The sequence below is a fragment of the Salvelinus alpinus genome, chromosome 13, assembly GCF_045679555.1.
Source record: "Salvelinus alpinus chromosome 13, SLU_Salpinus.1, whole genome shotgun sequence".
Taxonomy (NCBI): domain Eukaryota; kingdom Metazoa; phylum Chordata; class Actinopteri; order Salmoniformes; family Salmonidae; genus Salvelinus; species Salvelinus alpinus.
In genome coordinates, this window is record NC_092098.1 from 7,330,300 (window position 1) to 7,347,461 (window position 17,162).

The window sequence follows — 17,162 nt, forward strand, 5'->3', positions numbered from 1 at the left end:
AATGCTTATAATGGTGACTTTCACAGAACTATTATGGTGCACTCAAACAGAGTACACTCAACACAACATAGCTCTTTAGCCATAACTAGCAGTTCGATCCAAACCACAGCCTATACTGTATAGCTTACTGAGGAGCTCATTGAATTCAGGACCTCTACTTATATTAACGGCAGATAGTGATTCACTGTGGTTCCGTCTTATACGGACTGCTCTGATAAGTGTGAGTAGGACACACATCAAGACTCACATCAGGCTGCCACCCAAACTAGAAACATCGCTGTGTCATTACTGTCAATCATACCCCACTGTGTGTGTGTGAAAGCAGACGGAATGACGCAGTAGATACATTCACAGCAGTGCATTACTCACAGGTCAAAGATCAGGTAGTGATGCCCCTCCTCTGAGATGCTGTCATGGAGACGCACTGGATGGAGAAAAGAGAGAAAAGAAGTAAACGTATGCAGGAATTGAAAGCGCTAATATTGCACACCTAGAATGCATAGTCAATAACCTTCAAATGTCTAAATCACACATCTCAATCACCCAGTCCACTGCATATGTCAAATCACAGTGTCTCACATTCCCTAAAATACACTATATGGCCAAAAGTATGTTGACACCCCTTCAAATTTGTCGATTCGGCTATTTCAGCAACAGACATTGCTGACAGGTGTATAAAATCGAGCACACCGTCATGCAATCTCCATAGACAAACATTGGCAGTAGAATGGCCTATACTGAAGAACTCAGGGACTTTCAATGTGGCACCGTCATAGGATGCCCCCTTTCCAACAAGTCAGTTCGTCAAAATTCTGCCCTGCTAGAGCTTCCCCGGGTCAACTGTAAGTGCTGTTATTGTTAAGTGGAAACATCTAGGGGCAACAACGGCGCAGCCGCGAAGTGGTGGGCCACACAAGCTCACAGAACGGGATAGTCGATTGCTGAAGCGCGTAGCGCCTAAAAATCGTCTGTCCTCGGGTTGCTATACTCACCGAGTTCCAAACTGCCTCTGGGAGCAACGTCGGCACAATAACTGTTCGTCGGGAGCTTCATGAAATGGGTTTCCATGGCCAAGCAGCCAGACCCAAGCCAAAGATCACTATGCGTAATGGCAAGCGTTGGCTAAAGTGGTATAAAGCTCGCCACTATTGGACTCTGGAGCTGTGGAAATGCATTCTCTGGAAGGATGAATCACGCTTCACCATCTTTGCCAGATGCCAGGAGAACGGTACAGTACCTGCCTGAATGCATACTGCCAGCTGAAAAGTTTGGTGGAGGAGGAATAATGTTCTGGGGCTGTTTTTCATGGTACGGGCTAGGCACCTTAGTTCCAGTGAAGGGAAATCTTAATGCTACAGCATACAATGACATTCTAGATTACTCTGTGCTTCCAACTTTGTGGCAACAGTTTGGGGAAGGCCTTTTCCTGTTTCAGCATGACAATGACCCGTGCACAAAGCAAGGTCCATATAGAAATGGTTTGTCGAGATCGGTGTGGAAGAACTTGACCTCAATCCCATCGAACACCCTTGGGATGAATTGGAATGCTGACTGCGAGCCAGGCCTAATCGCCCAACATCAGTGCCAGACATCACCAACGCTCTTGTGGCTGAATGGAAGCAAGTCCCTAATGCCCATGATTTTGGAATGAGACGTTCGAGGAGCAGCTGTTCACATACTTCTTTTGAGAATATCTAGGTTTTGATGATAGGTAGGCCTGACTGAAGTGATGTGGTACATACTGTTCATGAATTACTTTAGTCAAGCTTAGATAGTGCTTCTGGTGTCCTGTTGCTCTCCTTATGTTATCTCCACGATGGAGAGAATCTCTCTCTCTCTCTCTTCTACCCACCAGTACCCACCACACTCCTCCCCTCCCCCAGCAGGCAGTGTTATGCTGCTCTGTGTGCATGTGTGTGGGCGTGTATGCACTGAGAGAGAGAGAGAGAGATGGAGAGGTACACGCGTGCGTTTGTGTGTGGGTGCCGAGATAGAAAGGGGAACAAAGTGGACGACTGCAGTTTAGATACCTTCACCTGCCAACACCGACACATAGCAACCGTCTCACCATTGCATAAGCCTGAAACAGCAATCTCAGTTCATTCCGATTAACGTTGCCTGGAAATACTTTGATTTCCATTCGCCGCTGTCAACATTGCTAAATAACACCCGCCACTTACTTTTACGGGGTTTTGCTTGTAGTTTTTGTCTACACTTAAAGTACGTCTTATTTCCCAAAAACTGCAGAAATCCTATACCAAACGGAGGTGTAGAGAGGGAACTTTTTAAAAGAAGTCATGGAAGTAGTGACATTCTAAATGTCCTCGTCGGTTTTGATAGCCTTGTGATCCTGAACTGCTGTTTGGTTCACAAAGAGGGTTTTAGCAGAGGAAAAGGCCAATCTGGTGTTACTTAGCGATCGGTGGTGGTGCTTTTGGCCTGTCGCTGTCTGCTTTTGGTTCCCTTGGCAGGGCTTTCCATATCAGCAGAGAGAACACTCTTCCCTCTGTTATGGGTTGTGACTAGGTTGTCCCAAACGGTGTATTTCCTGAGAGCTCTTGGTGGAAATCTTTGATGTCAGCCTCTTTAAGAACCTTCCCTTTACCAATCACTTGTCCAGGCTGTTGTTAGGCTATCTGAATATAGATGTGTTTGGGTCGCTCTTGAATTACGGTGGCATTTTATATATATTTTCATGATAACATTGTGCCATCACTAGAAGTAGTAACACCAATGAGAAATGCTGGGTACATTTTCTAGAACTCTACGGTCATCAGTCCTTTAAAAATAACTGACAAAAGTGATATATTTCATTCTATATTTGAATAGCCTTTGTTTTTATTGATCTATATCATATATTAAATACTTTTGTTTACTGTCTAGCATTCAAAATAACAGATTTCTCTAAATCCCCAAAAACATTTCACTACACCTCGACACATCCAGTGGGACAAGCCAATTTGCTAGCCCCCTGTAGTTTCTACAATGCATACAAATATATGTTTTGCAGTACAACGGACGTACATATGTCTTCGTATTGAATAACAGCTAAACAAAACAGAAAAGGTATGCTTTGACATGTGTTTGTCATTTGAAATTGTTTTTACGTGGCGCCAAAGTCAAAGGACAGCATTTACCACCGCATTTCAAGAAGGAATTCTAGCTGAATAGGGATGGGATGGTTAAAGTACTTTGTCTCTCCCACAGAGCAATATGACAACACACTGAGGAAAGCTTTATTGCACGGCTGAGAGCCTCTACGCTGATACGCCAATTATCCCTAGCAGAACACAATGCCTTCATGTGTGGCAACATCATCGTATAGGTAGGGACTGCTGTCAATCCACCAAACACGATAAGCATGAGCCTTTAGGATATCTCCAAACCGCTGTCGTAATGGGTTTGAGTGGGTCTTCTACAAAAATCCATTCCCGGGAATCACACAACTTACAAAAAAAACAGCCCTATTCTATTGGGAACCAAACGTACCGAACCTGGCCCCTAGCCCTTGGCGTGATGAGCCTGAATTATGAGTATCAGAGCCAATTCATCCAACACGTTGGTTCTCTCCTCTCTTGGATCTATGTGGGCGGACTTTGGCTCTTTTGACGGATAACCGCCCCCGGTTTCGGCAGAGGAAGGATGCCATGTAAAGAATGTGCCGATAAACAAAACGAGTCAATCTGAAGGCTGCAAAGTCAATTGGGAGGTTTTATCCGCTGCTCTGCACCGTCTCAACCAGCATGGTGGATGTAGGAGCACATGACAAACGCTGGATGTGGGCCAGTTCTTTAATAGCCTGTGATGGTCGGTTAGGCTCAGGGATGGAGAGCACAGGGTGAGGGCAGTGTGTCTCAATCCATCCAGCTGATTCAGAAAAAGGCAGCTAGCTCACGTCAGAGCCTGTACTGTACGGAACCCGGGAACTTGACTACATTATCAGGGGAGAGTTTGACGCTGGTGATCTTTATTCTATTGAGCTGCAGTCTGTGGCAGGCAAATTTCCCACAAGGGCTATAAAATGCATACACGGCCTCAGGGGCAAATCTTCAGCGAGGTGACAGCAGATAATGTATTCCTTTCCTCCCAGTCTGTCTGTTTAGGAGCAGGAGGAATTCAGTTTTATGTTGATAGAAGGCTGGATGTTTCAGCTTCCCCCTCTCTCTCTCTCCTCTTTCCCTGACAGATCACAAAACAGCACACAGCCTTATCGGAGGGCATCCACAGGCCACACTCGTATTGATTCTCTCTCTGACCACTCGGAGGCTGGGTTAGACATGCTGTACAGTCAAGTCTCACACACACACACACACACACACACACACACACACACACACACACACACACCAAACGGTTGAAAACATCTTTAGATTAATAATGCAGTTATATTTACAATGTAGTCATCTAGCAGACATTCTTATTCAGAGCAACTTACAATGAATGTATTCATCTTAAAATAGCTAGGTGAGACAACCACATATCACAGTCATAGTAAGTACACTTTTCCTCAATAAAGTGGCTATCAGCAAAGTCAGTGCTCGTAGAAAAATAAAAGTGAACGCTTTTTTTGTATGGGGGTGGATAAGACTGAGATGTCTTATTTAAGATTATTTTTGAATAGGTGGGGTTTCAGACGTTTTCGGTGAGATGGGCAGGGACTATGCTGTCCTAGCATCAGGAGAACCCTCGTAAATTATACATTGTGGTCCTGAGCCGGCTCTGACGGTGCCACGCCTCAGGTGTCATGTTTTGTCTTTGATCATCATGCCTTGTCCCTGTGCTTCCCTCTGCTGGTCTTATTAGGTTCTTTCCCTCTTTCTCTCTCTCTCTCTCCTCCTCCCTCTCTCCCTCTCCCGCTCTCTCTCTCTATCGTTCCGTTCCTGCTCCCAGCTGTTTCTCATTCTCCTAACGACCTCATTTACTCTTTCACACCTGTCCCCTATTTTGCCCTCTGATTAGAGTCCCTATTTCTCCCTCTGTTTTCCGCTTCTGTCCTTGTCGGATTCTTGTTTGATGTTTGCTGTCCTGTGTCCTTGTTCCGCCCTGTCGTGTTCTTTGCCTTCTTCAGATGCTGCGTGTGAGCAGGTGTCTATGTCAGCTACGGCCAGTGCCTTCCTGAAGCGACCTGCAGTCTGTGGTCGCGTCTCCAGTCGTTCCTCTCTATTGACGAGAGGATTTCAGTTTCCTGTTTTGGATTTACCATTGATAATATCCAGGAGAATCATTATTTGTTTAATACTGGAATAAAGACTCTGTTACTATTACGTCGCTTTTGGGTCCTCATTCACCAGCATAACAGAAGAATCCGACCAAGATGGACCCAGCGACTATGGATTCTCTCAACACTGCCGTCGAGTTCCAGGGAGCAATGCTCGGCAGACACGAGCAGGAATTGTTTGCTGCTCGTCATGCCGTTGAGACCCTGGCCGCTCAGGTCTCCGATCTCTCTGGACAGTTTCAGAGTCTTCGTCTCGTGCCACCAGCTACTTCCTGGTCTTCCGAGTCTCCGGAACCTAGGGTTAATAATCCACCATGTTACTCTGGGCAGCCCACTGAGTGTCGCTCTTTTCTCACCCAGTGTGATATTGTGTTCTCTCTCCAGCCCAACACGTACTCAAGTGAGAGAGCTCGGATCGCTTACGTCATATCACTCCTTACTGGTCGGGCTCGGGAGTGGGGCACAGCTATCTGGGAGGCAAGGGCTGAGAGTTCTAACGATTATCAGAACTTTAAAGAGGAGATGATACGGGTTTTTGATCGTTCAGTTTTTGGGAAGGAGGCTTCCAGGGCCCTGGCTTCCCTATGTCAAGGTGATCGATCCATAACGGATTACTCTATAGAGTTTCGCACTCTTGCTGCATCCAGTGACTGGAACGAGCCGGCGTTGCTCGCTCGTTTTCTGGAGGGACTCCACGCTGAGGTTAAGGATGAGATTCTCTCCCGGGAGGTTCCTTCCAGCGTGGACTCTTTGATTGCACTCGCCATCCGCATAGAACGACGGGTAGATCTTCGTCACCGAGCTCGTGGAGGAGAGCTCGCGTTAACGGTGTTTCCCCTCTCCGCATCTCAACCATCTCCTCCCACCGGCTCAGAGACTGAGCCCATGCAGCTGGGAGGTATTCGCATCTCGACTAAGGAGAGGGAACGGAGAATCACCAACCGCCTTTGCCTCTATTGCGGTTCTGCTGGACATTTTGTCATGTCATGTCCAGTAAAAGCCAGAGCTCATCAGTAAGCGGAGGGCTACTGGTGAGCGCTACTACTCAGGTCTCTCCATCAAGATCCTGTACTACCTTGTCGGTCCATCTACGCTGGACCGGTTCGGCTGCTTCCTGCAGTGCCTTGATAGACTCTGGGGCTGAGGGTTGTTTTATGGACGAAGCATGGGCTCGGAAACATGACATTCCTCTCAGACAGTTAGGGAAGCCCACGCCCATGTTCGCCTTAGATGGTAGTCTTCTCCCCAGTATCAGATGTGAGACACTACCTTTAACCCTCACAGTATCTGGTAACCACAGTGAGACCATTTCCTTTTTGATTTTTCGTTCACCTTTTACACCTGTTGTTTTGGGTCATCCCTGGCTAGTATGTCATAATCCTTCTATTAATTGGTCTAGTAATTCTATCCTATCCTGGAACGTTTCTTGTCATGTGAAGTGTTTAATGTCTGCTATCCCTCCTGTGTCTTCTGTCCCCTCTACTCAGGAGGAACCTGGTGATTTGACAGGAGTGCCGGAGGAATATCATGATCTGCGCACGGTCTTCAGTCGGTCCAGAGCCAGCTCCCTTCCTCCTCACCGGTCGTATGATTGTTGTATTGATCTCCTTCCGGGGACCACTCCCCCTCGGGGTAGACTATACTCTCTGTCGGCTCCCGAACGTAAGGCTCTCGAGGATTATCTGTCTGTTTCTCTCGACGCCGGTACCGTGGTGCCTTCTTCCTCTCCCGCCGGAGCGGGATTTTTCTTTGTTAAGAAGAAGGACGGTACTCTGCGCCCCTGCGTGGATTATCGAGGGCTGAATGACATAACGGTTAAGAATCGTTATCCGCTTCCCCTTATGTCGTCAGCCTTCGAGATTTTGCAGGGAGCCAGGTTCTTTACTAAGTTGGACCTTCGTAACGCTTACCATCTCGTACGCATCAGAGAGGGGGACGAGTGGAAAACGGCGTTTAACACTCCGTTAGGGCATTTTGAATACCGGGTTCTGCCGTTCGGTCTCGCTAATGCTCCAGCTGTCTTTCAGGCATTAGTTAATGATGTACTGAGAGACATGCTGAACATTTTTGTTTTCGTTTACCTTGACGATATCCTGATTTTTTCACCGTCACTCGAGATTCATGTTCAGCACGTTCGACGTGTACTCCAGCGCCTTTTAGAGAATTGTCTCTACGTGAAGGCTGAGAAGTGCGCCTTTCATGTCTCCTCTGTCACATTTCTCGGTTCTGTTATTTCCGCTGAAGGCATTCAGATGGATCCCGCTAAGGTCCAGGCTGTCAGCGATTGGCCCGTTCCTAAGTCACGTGTCGAGTTGCAGCGCTTTCTCGGTTTCGCTAATTTCTATCGGCGTTTCATTCGTAATTTCGGTCAAGTGGCTGCCCCTCTCACAGCTCTGACTTCTGTCAAGACTTGCTTTAAGTGGTCCGGTTCCGCCCAGGGAGCTTTTGATCTCCTCAAGAAGCGTTTTACATCCGCCCCTATCCTTGTTACTCCTGACGTCACTAAACAATTCATTGTCGAGGTTGACGCTTCAGAGGTGGGCGTGGGAGCCATTCTGTCTCAGCGCTTCCAGTCTGACGATAAGGTCCATCCTTGCGCTTACTTTTCTCATCGCCTGTCGCCATCGGAACGCAACTATGATGTGGGTAACCGCGAACTGCTCGCCATCCGCTTAGCCATAGGCGAATGGCGACAGTGGTTGGAGGGGGCGACCGTTCCTTTTGTCGTTTGGACTGACCATAAGAACCTTGAGTACATCCGTTCTGCCAAACGACTTAATGCACGTCAAGCTCGTTGGGCGTTGTTTTTCGCTCGTTTCGAGTTCGTGATTTCCTATCGTCCGGGAAATAAGAACACCAAGCCTGATGCCTTATCCCGTCTCTTTAGTTCTTCTGTGGCTTCTACCGACCCCGAGGGGATTCTCCCTGAAGGGCGTGTTGTCGGGTTGACTGTCTGGGGAATTGAGAGACAGGTAAAGCAAGCACTCACTCACACTGCGTCGCCGCGCGCTTGTCCTAGTAACCTTCTGTTCGTTCCTGTCTCTACTCGTCTGGCTGTTCTTCAGTGGGCTCACTCTGCCAAGTTAGCTGGCCACCCCGGCGTTCGGGGTACGCTTGCTTCTATTCGCCAGCGGTTTTGGTGGCCTACTCAGGAGCGGGACACGCGCCGTTTCGTGGCTGCTTGTTCGGACTGCGCGCAGACTAAGTCAGGTAACTCTCCTCCTGCCGGTCGTCTCAGACCGCTTCCCATTCCTTCTCGACCATGGTCTCACATCGCCTTAGACTTTATTACCGGTCTGCCTTCGTCTGCGGGGAAGACTGTGATTCTTACGGTTATCGATAGGTTCTCTAAGGCGGCACATTTCATTCCCCTCGCTAAGCTTCCTTCCGCTAAGGAGACGGCACAAATCATCATTGAGAATGTGTTCAGAATTCATGGCCTCCCGTTAGACGCCGTTTCAGACAGAGGCCCGCAATTCACGTCACAGTTTTGGAGGGAGTTCTGTCGTTTGATTGGTGCTTCCGTCAGTCTCTCTTCCGGGTTTCATCCCCAGTCTAACGGTCAAGCAGAAAGGGCCAATCAGTCGATTGGTCGCATATTACGCAGCCTTTCGTTTCGAAACCCTGCGTCTTGGGCAGAACAGCTCCCCTGGGCTGAGTACGCTCACAACTCGCTTCCTTCGTCTGCTACCGGGCTATCCCCGTTTCAGAGTAGTCTTGGGTACCAGCCTCCTCTGTTCTCGTCCCAGCTCGCCGAGTCCAGCGTTCCCTCCGCTCAGGCTTTTGTCCAACGTTGTGAGCGCACCTGGAGGAGGGTCAGGTCTGCACTTTGCCGTTACAGGGCGCAGACTGTGAGAGCCGCCAATAAACGTAGGATTAAGAGTCCTAGGTATTGTCGCGGTCAGAGAGTGTGGCTTTCCACTCGTAACCTTCCCCTTACGACAGCTTCTCGCAAGTTGACTCCGCGGTTCATTGGTCCGTTCCGTGTCTCTCAGGTCGTCAATCCTGTCGCTGTGCGACTGCTTCTTCCGCGACATCTTCGTCGCGTCCACCCTGTCTTCCATGTCTCTTGTGTCAAGCCTTTTCTTCGCGCCCCCGTTCGTCTTCCCTCCCCCCCCCCCCGTCCTTGTCGAGGGCGCTCCTATTTACAAGGTACGGAAGATCATGGACATGCGTTCTCGGGGACGTGGTCACCAGTACTTAGTGGATTGGGAGGGTTACGGTCCTGAGGAGAGGAGTTGGGTTCCATCTCGGGACGTGCTGGACCGTTCGTTGATTGATGATTTCCTTCGTTGCCGCCAGGGTTCCTCCTCGAGTGCGCCAGGAGGCGCTCGGTGAGTGGGGGGGTACTGTCATGTTTTGTCTTTGATCATCATGCCTTGTCCCTGTGCTTCCCTCTGCTGGTCTTATTAGGTTCTTTCCCTCTTTCTCTCTCTCTCTCTCCTCCTCCCTCTCTCCCTCTCCCGCTCTCTCTCTCTATCGTTCCGTTCCTGCTCCCAGCTGTTTCTCATTCTCCTAACGACCTCATTTACTCTTTCACACCTGTCCCCTATTTTGCCCTCTGATTAGAGTCCCTATTTCTCCCTCTGTTTTCCGCTTCTGTCCTTGTCGGATTCTTGTTTGATGTTTGCTGTCCTGTGTCCTTGTTCCGCCCTGTCGTGTTCTTTGCCTTCTTCAGATGCTGCGTGTGAGCAGGTGTCTATGTCAGCTACGGCCAGTGCCTTCCTGAAGCGACCTGCAGTCTGTGGTCGCGTCTCCAGTCGTTCCTCTCTATTGACGAGAGGATTTCAGTTTCCTGTTTTGGATTTACCATTGATAATATCCAGGAGAATCATTATTTGTTTAATACTGGAATAAAGACTCTGTTACTATTACGTCGCTTTTGGGTCCTCATTCACCAGCATAACATCAGGCTGTCACAGAGTGGTGTTCCCCGGTTTTACGCACAAGAACCATAACAGTCAGCTAGCTGTCTGTCTCTCTGGATGGCTGTCGTACTTTCACTGGGCGCATGATTCTGCTCAATGGAAGCAGATGACATCAACGCAATCAATAGTGAACTATAAGTTTACTATGCTGCCAAAAGAATCTGATCCAAGTTTAGTGACGTATCTTTTTTAAGTGTCCCAGTCTGAACTACTTCATGTTAGGTAGTGTGAAATAATTTATATCATGTAACACATTGGAAAACAACTATTGTGGAGTCAGCCAATCAATGAGACAGAATAACCAAAAAATGTTTGAATGGATCTCAGTGCTTCTGAGATATACTGAAAGAGTGAGAATAGGATGAGGAAGCCAGCATGACCTGACTGGCCTCCAAAACGAAAGAACTCACCGATGTTTGAGTGCTTCAGCAGTCGGCAGATCCTGGCCTCTCTGTCCAGCTTCTGGTGATCTGAAACGAAAAAACACAGACGGGTTCATAATGCAGGATACAGTATGTCTCTTTCCCAGACATGGGTCTTTGTCAGGTTCCATGTCAAATACAATGTACAGAACTGTGTAATAATTCAACTGTCAGGCCAGAGCTGGTCTGGCTCTGGAGCAGCAGCTCTGTGGCCTGATGATGGACTGTCTATGGAGCTGGTCTGGCTCTGGAGCAGCAGCTCTGTGGCCTGATGATGGACTGTCTATGGAGCTGGTCTGGCTCTGGAGCAGCAGCTCTGTGGCCTGATGATGGACTGTCTATGGAGCTGGTCTGGCTCTGGAGCAGCAGCTCTGTGGCCTAATGATGGACTGTCTATGGAGCTGGTCTGGCTCTGGAGCAGCAGCTCTGTGGCCTGATGATGGACTGTCTATGGAGCTGGTCTGGCTCTGGAGCAGCAGCTCTGTGGCCTGATGATGGACTGTCTATGGAGCTGGTTATCTGCAGATAGATGGTTTCTACTTTGTGTTTTTCTCAAATTTTCATAATCCGTTTGTTTCGTGATTACCATTTTCATATTTTTATTTCACTTTGTCCTGCATATTGGAGCTCGAAGCCTAAGATTTTCACTGTACACCACAATAACACCTGCAACTCTGTACATCTGATTATTCAACACTCTGACTCTGAAATCATTCTAGACCTCAGCTGAATCTGATAATGAATTATGTGGCTGTTGAGAAAGTTGAGGAGTCTAAATGACTTGGTGTTACCTTGGATTGTAAACTGTCATGGTCAAAACATATTGATTAAATGGTTGTAAAATTCGGGAGAGGTCTGTCCGTGATAAAGAAATGCTCTGCTTTTTTGACACCACACTCGACAAAGCAAGTCCTGAAGGCTGTAGTTTTATCTAACCTTGATTATTGCCCGGTCACATGGTCAGATGCTGCAAAAAAGGACCTAGAAAAACTGCAGCTGGCCCAGAACAGAGTAGCACATCTTGCTCTTCACTGTAATCAGAGAGCTAATATGAATACTATGCATGCCAGTCTCTCTTGGCTAAAAGTAGAAGAGAGACTGACTGCATCACTTCTTTTTATAATATTAATGTGTTGAAAATTCCAAATAGTTTGCATAGTCAACTCACACACAGCTTAAAAACAAAGGTGTCCATGTATGCCAATGACTCAAGTTTTATATTAAGTCCGCAAGCTAGATGCCTGCAATGTCTCATTGAAGATCTAGATAACTTTTCTGTTCTATCTGGACTAAAACCTAATTATTATAAGTGTACAATATTACGTATTGGATCTTTAAAAAATACAACTTCACATTACCCTGCAGTTTACCTAGAAAATGGGCTGACGGTGAAGTAGACAAACTTGGTATTCATATCACAAAAGATATAAATGAGCTCTCCACAATGAATTTCAATAGAGAACATGGAGAGGTAAATACCTGTCTACTTATGGAAAAATTGCCCTGATTATCTCTTAGTCATATCTCAGTTTACTCACTTACTTACGGAGCTGCCTACTCCTGATGATTTGTTTTTCAAATAATATGAGCAAAAAATATTTCGCTTTATCTGGGTTGCTAAACCAGACAAAAGAAAGTGTGCCTATCTATATAATGAATATGAACTGGGTGGGTTGAGATTATTAAATATAAAAGCACTAAACCTCTCTAAAAGCTTCACTCATTCAAAAGTTTTACTTTTTACTTTTAAGAAAAGCTCATCCATTGTTTAAAAATTGCCTTTTTGCCTTTGTGCAGATTGCCATGTCTCATTTTCGATTAAATGAAAATGATACTTTCTTCAAAGTATCTCTCTTTTTCAAACAAGCATTGCAGAGCTGGGAACAATTTCAAATGTTATCCCCCTGAAAAGATAGAACAAATATTATGGCTGGACTCAAATGTGCTGGTTGATCAAATACCTGTATTTATGGGAAAGCTGTTTGAAAATTGAATTTTGTTTTGAAATGATATTGTACATTGGAACGGTAGAATTATGTCTTTCATGGAGTTATCAGAATTGTATGGGAAGGTATTGAAAGGTCTGCTCAATCCAAGAGTACAACCAATTGATTACAGCATAACCCCAAAAACGGAGGAGGCAGGAAGAAGCGGGAGGAGGTAGGGAACTGGTCTGTCTGCCCAATATAAAGGATCAAAACTGGTGAAGGAATAAAATAGCATAAATAGGTAGGTATGACAGTTTCATTTGAGGACCAGGATGTTGACAGCTGTGCCATACAGATTGCAAAATAGTTGGGAAGAGATTTTTAATGTACCGATTTCATGGTACATGATGTATGAGTTGTATGAGTAAAACAACGCAAGATGCAAGGCTTCGTGCGTTTCAGTTAAAATTATTATATAGAATTCTTGCCACCAACAAAATTTTGAATATTTGGGGCATTCAATCATCGAAGCTCTGCAGATTTTGTTGTGAGGATACAGAATCAACAGACCATTTATTTTGGAATTGCCCTCAGGTAGCCTGTTTCTGGTCTCAGGTTCAGGAATGTCTGAAAATGCAGAACATCGATCTAAAATTGACCCTAGAAATAGTACTGTTGGGAGATCTGGAGAGACCGGATCAGTCAATTACTAATATACTAATACTCTTAGCAAAAGTATTTATCTTCAACTCGCAATCTGTAGATTCTATTCGATTAGATAGATTGAAATGATACGTTAAACATTACAGCATAGTTGAAAGATATACTGCATGGTGTGTAGAAACCCGGAGAGGGTGGCCAGCAGAGATAGGTGGGAGGGGCTGAGGGAAGCTGAGGGTTGGGATGTGGAATTGGAGATAAGAGGGAGTGGAGTTGTTGGGCGGGGGATAGAATGACGGTTAAAGATAAAAGTATTTTAAAAAATTAAGTCAAAATAAAACATAATAAAAAGTACGTTTGAATGACACTAAGGGGCAGTGTTTTTACAGCTAATGCTGGTTTGCCTGAGGCTGATGCCGTGCAGGTGTTTGTACACATGCATTTACACACACTCTCATTCAAAGGCACAACATGTGCACATACACGGACACACACACAGGTAAACAGTGCCGTACATTGTAACGGCTCTCTTTCGGTGAGTGAGTAGACCAAGGCGCAGCGGGTGATGAATACATAATGACTTTATTGTAAGACGAAGACAGACACGAAATACACTTGACTAAATACACAAAATAACAAAACGAACTAGACAGACCTAAACTACGAACTTACGTGAAACGAAGAACACATGAACAGGAACGACCGAATGAACGAGACGAGACGAGACAGTACCGTGTGGTGCAACAAACACAGACACAGCGACAATCACCCACAAACAAACAGTGAGAACAACCTACCTTAATATGACTCTCAATTAGAGGAAAACGCAAAACACCTGCCTCTAATTAAGAGCCATACCAGGCAACCCAAAACCAACATAGAAACAGCAAACATAGACTGCCCACCCAAAACTCACGCCCTGACCATCACACACATACAAAACAACAGAAAACAGGTCAGGAACGTGACAGAACCCCCCCCCTCAAGGTGCGAACGCCGGGCGCACCAGCACAAAGTCCAGGGGAGGGTCTGGGTGGGCATCTGACCACGGTGGTGGCTCAGGCTCCGGACGCTGTCCCCACACCACCATAGTCACTCCCCGCTTCTGTATCCCCCTCCCAATGACCACCCTCCAACTAAAACCACCTAAATGAAGGGGCAGCACCGGGATAAGGGGCAGCACCGGGATAAGGGGCAGCACCGGGATAAGGGGCAGCACCGGGATAAGGGGCGGCAGGTCCTGGCTGAGGAACTCTGGCAGGTCCTGGCTGAGGGACTCTGGCAGGTCCTGGCTGAGGGACTCTGGCAGGTCCTGGCTGAGGGACTCTGGCAGGTCCTGGCTGAGGGACTCTGGCAGGTCCGGGCTGAGGGACTCTGGCAGGTCCGGGCTGTAGGGCAGCTCATGACTGTAGGGCAGCTCATGACTGTAGGGCAGCTCATGACTGTAGGGCAGCTCATGACTGTAGGGCAGCTCATGACTGTAGGGCAGCTCATGACTGTAAGGCAGCTCATGACTGTAAGGCAGCTCATGACTGTAGGGCAGCTCATGACTGTAGGGCAGCTCCTGACTGGCTGGCGGCTCTGGCAGCTCCTGACTGGCTGGCGGCTCTGGCAGCTCCTGACTGGCTGGCGGCTCTGGCGGCTCCTGACTGGCTGGCGGCTCTGGCGGCTCCTGACTGGCTGGCGGCTCTGGCGGCTCCTGACTGGCTGGCGGCTCTGGCGGCTCCTGACTGACGGACGGCTCTAATGGCTCGGGACAGACGGGCGGCTCTAATGGCTCGTGGCAGACGGATGGCTCAGAAGGCGCTGGGCAGACGGATGGCTCAGAAGGCGCTGGGCAGACGGATGGCTCAGAAGGCGCTGGGCAGACGGATGGCTCAGAAGGCGCTGGGCAGACGGATGGCTCAGAAGGCGCTGGGCAGACGGATGGCTCAGAAGGCGCTGGGCAGACGGATGACTCAGAAGGCGCTGGGCAGACGGATGGCTCAGACGGCGCTGGGCAGACGGATGGCTCAGACGGCGCTGGGCAGACAGATGGCTCAGACGGCGCTGGGCAGACAGATGGCTCAGACGGCGCTGGGCAGACAGATGGCTCAGACGGCGCTGGGCAGACAGATGGCTCAGACGGCGCTGGGCAGACAGATGGCTCAGACGGCGCTGGGCAGACAGATGGCTCAGACGGCGCTGGGCAGACAGATGGCTCCGACGGCGCTGGGCAGACAGATGGCTCCGACGGCGCTGGGCAGACAGATGGCTCCGGCGGCGCTGGGCAGACAGATGGCTCAGGCGGCGCTGGGCAGACAGATGGCTCAGACGGCGCTGGGCAGACAGGCAGTGCAGAAGGCGTTGGGCAGACGGCCGACTCTGCCCTGCTGAGGTGCACAGTAGGCCTGGTGCGTGGTGCCGGAACTGGAGGTACCGGGATGACGGCACGCACTTCAAGGCTAGTGCGGGGAGCAGGGACAGGGCACACTGACCTCTCGAAGCGCACTATAGGCCTGGTGCGTGGTACCGGAACTGGAGGTACCGGGCTGAGGGCACGCACCTCAGGGCGAGTGCGGGGAGAAGGAACAGTGCGTACAGGGCTCTGGAGACGCACAGATGGCTTAGTGCGTGGTGCCGGAACTGGAGGCACTGGGCTGGAGACACTCACCATAGGGAGAGTGCGTGGAGGAGGAACAGGGCTCTGGAGACGCACAGGTGGCTTAGTGCGTGGTGCCGGAACTGGTGGTACTGGGCTGGGGCGAGGAGGTAGCGCCGGAAATACCGGACCGTGTAGGCGTACTGGCTCCCTTGAGCACTGAGCCTGCCCAACCTTACCTGGCTGAATGCTCCCCGTCGCCTGACCAGTGCGGGGAGGTGGAATAACCCGCACCGGGCTATGTAGGCGAACCGGGGACACCATGCGTAAGGCTGGTGCCATGTAAGCCGGCCCAAGGAGACGTACTGGTGGCCAGATATGTAGAGCCGGCCTCATGGCACTTGGCTCAATGCTCAATCTAGCCCTACCAGTGCGGGGAGGTGGAATAACCCGCACTGGGCTATGCACCCGTACAGGAGACACCGTGCGCTCTACTGCGTAACACGGCGTCTGCCCGTACTCCCGCTCTCCACGGTTAGCCTGGGAAGTGGGCGCAGGTCTCCTACCTGCCCTCGGCCCACTACCTCTTAGCCCCCCTCCAAGAAATTTTAGGGTAGTACTTGCGGGCTTCCAGCCTTGCTTCCGTGCTGCCTCCTCATAACGTCGCCTCTCCGCTTTCGCTGCCTCCAGCTCCGCTTTGGGGCGGCGACACTCCACTGGCTCTGCCCAGGGTCCTTTACCGTCCAGGATCTCTTCCCATGTCCAATCCTCCTTCTCCCACTGCTGCTGTCGTGGCTGTCCGTTAACCCGCTGCTTGATCTGGGTTTGGTGGGTGATTCTGTAACGGCTCTCTTTCGGTGAGTGAGTAGACCAAGGCGCAGCGGGTGATGAATACATAATGACTTTATTGTAAGACGAAGACAGACACGAAATACACTTGACTAAATACACAAAATAACAAAACGAACTAGACAGACCTAAACTACGAACTTACATGAAACGAAGAACACATGAACAGGAACGACCGAGACGAGACAGTACCGTGTGGTGCAACAAACACAGACACAGCGACAATCACCCACAAACAAACAGTGAGAACAACCTACCTTAATATGACTCTCAATTAGAGGAAAACGCAAAACACCTGCCTCTAATTAAGAGCCATACCAGGCAACCCAAAACCAACATAGAAACAGCAAACATAGACTGCCCACCCAAAACTCACGCCCTGACCATCACACACATACAAAACAACAGAAAACAGGTCAGGAACGTGACATACATGCACTCAAACATTTTCAGTTGGCCTTGCTGTTATGATTGTTGTTGTCCTTGATGTCTCTGTTGATTTTTGCATTGTTGTTTTCTGTTTTCCTTTGTCTTTCTCTTTTTTTCTCTTTTGTTCATTCTGTTGGTTGTTGGTGC

At 48.7% G+C, this 17,162-nt stretch overlaps 1 protein-coding gene across 4 annotated transcripts in view; it reads right to left on the reverse strand.

Annotated features, from left to right (window-relative positions):
- LOC139538049 (calcium/calmodulin-dependent protein kinase type II subunit alpha) overlaps positions 1-17,162 on the reverse strand; it is a 77,552-nt gene that overhangs the window by 37,693 nt on the left and 22,697 nt on the right. For all 4 annotated transcript variants that reach the window (XM_071339968.1, XM_071339970.1, XM_071339966.1 and 1 more), the window contains exons 3-4: positions 10,557-10,616; positions 370-424 (exon numbers count right to left, since the gene is read on the reverse strand). In XM_071339968.1, the coding sequence (XP_071196069.1) occupies positions 370-424; positions 10,557-10,616 (115 nt within the window). The remainder of the gene's footprint in view (positions 1-369; positions 425-10,556; positions 10,617-17,162) is intronic.